General features: G+C 40.1%; 1 protein-coding gene across 1 annotated transcript; it reads left to right on the forward strand.

The window, feature by feature from the left end:
- The first annotated feature begins 267 nt into the window (after window positions 1-267).
- Window positions 268-2,777, forward strand: ska1 (spindle and kinetochore associated complex subunit 1). The gene is made up of 7 exons (XM_076142385.1): window positions 268-339; window positions 742-833; window positions 1,071-1,186; window positions 1,326-1,420; window positions 1,540-1,677; window positions 2,180-2,349; window positions 2,436-2,777. The coding sequence occupies exons 2-7, from the start codon at window positions 752-754 to the stop codon at window positions 2,582-2,584; spliced, it is 750 nt and encodes a 249-aa protein (XP_075998500.1). The 5' UTR covers window positions 268-339; window positions 742-751; the 3' UTR covers window positions 2,585-2,777.
- Window positions 2,778-4,147: the final 1,370 nt, after the last annotated feature.

Raw genomic sequence — 4,147 nt, forward strand, 5'->3', positions numbered from 1 at the left:
ACACCTTCTACAAGTGCAGATTGTTTACCACCAACCAATGCTATAAATGTCTATGTTTAACCCCAAACTTTGACTTGCAGATCACATGGGTGATCAATACATAGGCGGAACCTCATATAAATAACTACATTTACCTTAAGTAAATGTTCTCAGTAACAGATGATAATAATAATAATAATAATAATAATAAAGCTCTTTTCCCGCCCGTGCACACTCCAGTCCAGTTGGTGGCGGTAGTGCGCCACTAAACTGGTTTCTTAACTGCCAATAAACTGCGAAGAAAAAGGAGTTTGGATTTGAACCGGGAACACAACAGAACGGAACATAGAATAACAAACCGTAAGGATTCTTTATCAAACCGTTTTATATCATAACAGCTATAAATGTAAACAACATAAACGAGAGAATACAAAGTAGTCGCTGTGTTAAACGAACGAGAGCTAAATTACACGCTTGTTATGTTGGTTGTTAGAAAGTAGCTAGCTTCCGTGTCAAATTTATTTAACAACAACGCAAAAAGGTTGATATTGTATTCGCCAACATCACAACAACGTCAATAAAGCAGCGCGTCTCAAATGGCAATTGACTTCAGAATGTTTTTTTGTTCTGTGACTAAAGCGGAGCCAAACAAACGCACCTTAACATAGTTATAATTATTTTAACAGTTTATATACAAACATTTGCTCATTCTTTTCTTGTGATTTGGTGAAATGTTGTAAAAGTTGATTATTGTCTTCACAGTTTCAGGACCATGAGTGACCTGGAGCATCTCAGTGGGGACATTTATGACAGGATCTCAACCCTGGAACTGATGCTCAACCTCTCTGCTGTTGGTATGACAACCACTGGATTAGACTGGACCCTTATTTAATTTAGATCGGACATGAATGTAATATAATACATATTAAAATATAATATTGAACATAATTACATTAGCCAATTGATTGTTGTATATCGTTTTATAAAGGATGCAGTTGTAAGTTCTCTATATTCAAACTTTTTATTTATTTAGTCATTCAATTGTATCTTGGTGAAGGTGTGTCATGTGTTTAATGTTTCTCCCTCTTCAGATTTACCTCAAATCCAGATTAAGAAACTTGGACAAGAACTTTTTACCCTTGACAACCTTTTGGATGATTTTGAACAAAATGTTGGCCAAATGAGCGACAAGTTAAAACATTTAAAGGTAAAAAAAAATATCTATCAATATTCTCTTGTTTGAAGAAAATATAAACAAAGACATTGGTGCTCAGTCACATCTCATATAGGGAGTTGGTGTTTAGTGTTAGAGCTGTAATGATAAAGCACTTGCTTGTGTGTTACAGGAACTTGAGGAGTTAATTCACAGTCATTTGGAAGATGTCCAGCACCTTCATGACAACATACCTGCACACATGCCCAGGTGTCAATACCCAGCAAGGTGAGGAGGCAGAAGAGGCTCTTTTAGCACAACCATCAGTGTTTACCTGTGTGTCTTTGTGTCAACAGGTGTTAGGGCCTGATGCACTTACTATGTTTACATCCCATCTCATTTCTTAGCGGAAATCAACCTGTATTAAACCCAAATGAAGAAGTCGATGTAAAGCCAGAGCAGCCAGAAAATGCCAGAAAGACCCGGAAGAGCCAGATCAGAACAGTGGACTGCATCACCGTCCCAGAGTTTGAAGCCATCCCTCAGTAAGTATGATCCAGCTCTACTGCCCGTGACTCTGTATGTATCTGTTTGCATAATTTAGTGATGTGCTATAAACAGGCCTGCACATGAACAGCATGCAGTTACACACGTGTGGCTTAAGATCAGCTCTCTATAAATGTACATGTGTGCACCACTGAGCCAAGAGAGCACATTTGATCATATTTCCAAAGGGATGCAGATATGGACCCCACATATACGGCAGATAGTAGAAGATTTGATTCTGGTTCTCTCATAATTAATTTTCACCTGTCAAAGCCCAGAATCACAGTCTGTAGGAGGCTCTGTCCGTATTAGGGACGTCTGTTACTGTTGAGAAATGGTGTAGCAGAGATGGTAAAGCCTGTGATGACAGTTCTTCATATTGGCATCATTGAGCTGTTTGCCTTTTAAAATAGACTCCAGCTTGAATCACAGGTTGTTTATGTTTGCATTGTAATGAGATGAAACCTTTGTATTTAAGCCTCATTGTTGTGTTCTACTCAGGTATATGAGAGGACGTGTAACATATGATCAGCTGAACACTGCGGTCCAGAGCATCAACACAGCTGTGACAGCCAAGTACAAGATCCTTCATCAGTCGGTGAGAGCACTGAACAACCACTCACGGAAGCTGCACCAGCGCTTTAAGGATCAGGAGACCAAAAATACCAAAGGTACACTGATGAAGAGCCTCGTTTAAGATGATAAGGATGGCATTGATCCATACAAACCCTTATTAACGCTCGTGTTTGTCTTTCAGGTCAGTATTTTGTGGTGGAGGCGGACATTCAGGAGTTCACACAGATGAAGGTGGACAAGCGTTTTCAGGGCATATTCAACATGCTGCGGCACTGTCAGCGCCTACGAGAGCTGCGGGGGGGAGGCCTCACCCGTTACGTAGTGGCATAAATTATGTCATTCATTATCGTAATCAGTAAGCAGGTAAAGTAGACGTAAGAACACTTCAATCGCTGCATACCTGCAAGACAATTTTGTACATTTTGAAATGAATTTGCATTGACAGGTCAAGTTCAAAGCTCTGTCTGTCTGGATGTTTGATCTGGATAATGACATCTGTTGTCAGGACTGCTTTGATTAAACAGTGTTGGTTCTGCCTGTGGTGTGATTGAATCTCATTTGCTGGATTGTTGTTTGGTAGCTTTATTATTCAGGTCAAGTCTTTTATTGTTGTTTCCACTTGGAACCAATTCCTAACCTAATCCCTGTTCTGCCATGAATTTGCTGAACCTTACCTTCTCTGTAGCAGTTTACTGATATTTCAAGTTGAAACAATGTTGTCTCCTTGTTTCAGATTGGCTACCTACCCATTATACAGAAAGTCACAACCCCCTCATTGAACAATAACTTAATTCAGAAGAGTGAGTGGGGAAGATGAGGTGGGTTTTCTTTAAAATTGTGGGTCTAAGTTGTATTTGTTGAGTATTTACACCTGGATAGATGTGAGACAGAGCTCGGGAGTCTACTCAGTCATTCACAGATACAAGATCAATCGAGTTATACTGGATCTCCCAATCTAAACACCCAGTCTGAATTTGAGAAGAATGAGAATTCACTTATCCATAATAATAGCATGCTACTGTGTCTCGATATCGACGGTGGAATCCATGATCAATAGTGTCTGATTGGCTGGTGGGATTGAGTGACACATAAGAGGTCACATACTGTAAGTCAGCCCGTTATTGTCTGCAGTATCCGATCAATACTAGTGGATTAGTTGAAAGTTGCAGTAACTGGTAGAGATGGAGCTCGATCTGCCTGATGTCAGACCATCTGGTGGAAAAGATAAGCGCTTTTTATAACTTACAATCTTTTGCTGCAGTTATAAATGCATCCAAGTTTAGAGGGATGACATTTTGAAATGCCACAGCAATGGACTACGTTACAGAGCCAAAGCCCACTCTACATAGTGTGAGGGGTTTGTTTCCTCTGTGATCCAGTTAGGTGGATTACACGGCTCCTTCAGTGACACTGAGGCGCAATGGACACGGGTGCACACTAAAATGTATTTAAGGGTATTTTTGACAAGGGACACCTGTTTTAATATCATGGTGGTTGGTTTATTAATTGGTGCCTGGGCTTAGAGAGGGAGAGCACAGATATTAAACAGTTTGATACCAGAGTTCAGATATAAATGATAAATCTTCTCTTATATCCATTCACATCACATCAAATAAACTGTGTCTGTGTTTTCTCAGCTTGCCGAGCGTTTCAGCAGAAAGTGGAGCCCTGCTCAATAAAACATCTGATAACCGAGTCGGCTAGTGTCAAAAATATCCCTTCACCTTGACTTTGTCCCCTCCAAAACTAATTCCAGAGCATCTTAGAAGACCTGCAGCCTTAATACCTACCTTGTTGGGTGCACAGCAACTGAACTTTTTCGACATCTCAACAAATATGAACGCTCCATTCACACGCGTAATCACCAAACAAGTCAGGCAAACAACAATGGTC

This window comes from Genypterus blacodes, unplaced genomic scaffold (assembly GCF_046128005.1).
Source record: "Genypterus blacodes isolate CSIRO-AG114 ecotype Tasmania unplaced genomic scaffold, CSIRO-AGI_Gbla_v1 ptg000021l_1, whole genome shotgun sequence".
Lineage (NCBI taxonomy): Eukaryota > Metazoa > Chordata > Actinopteri > Ophidiiformes > Ophidiidae > Genypterus > Genypterus blacodes.

Excerpts from the sequence above, each read along its gene's own strand:
- ska1 (XM_076142385.1), top strand. The coding sequence starts at position 752 with ATGAGTGACCTGGAGCATCTCAGTGGGGACATTTATGACAGGATCTCA. Across the intron at positions 834-1,070 it reads GCTCAACCTCTCTGCTGTTG|ATTTACCTCAAATCCAGATT; the intron begins GTATGACAACCA and ends CTCCCTCTTCAG. Across the intron at positions 1,421-1,539 it reads AGGTGTCAATACCCAGCAAG|CGGAAATCAACCTGTATTAA; the intron begins GTGAGGAGGCAG and ends CTCATTTCTTAG.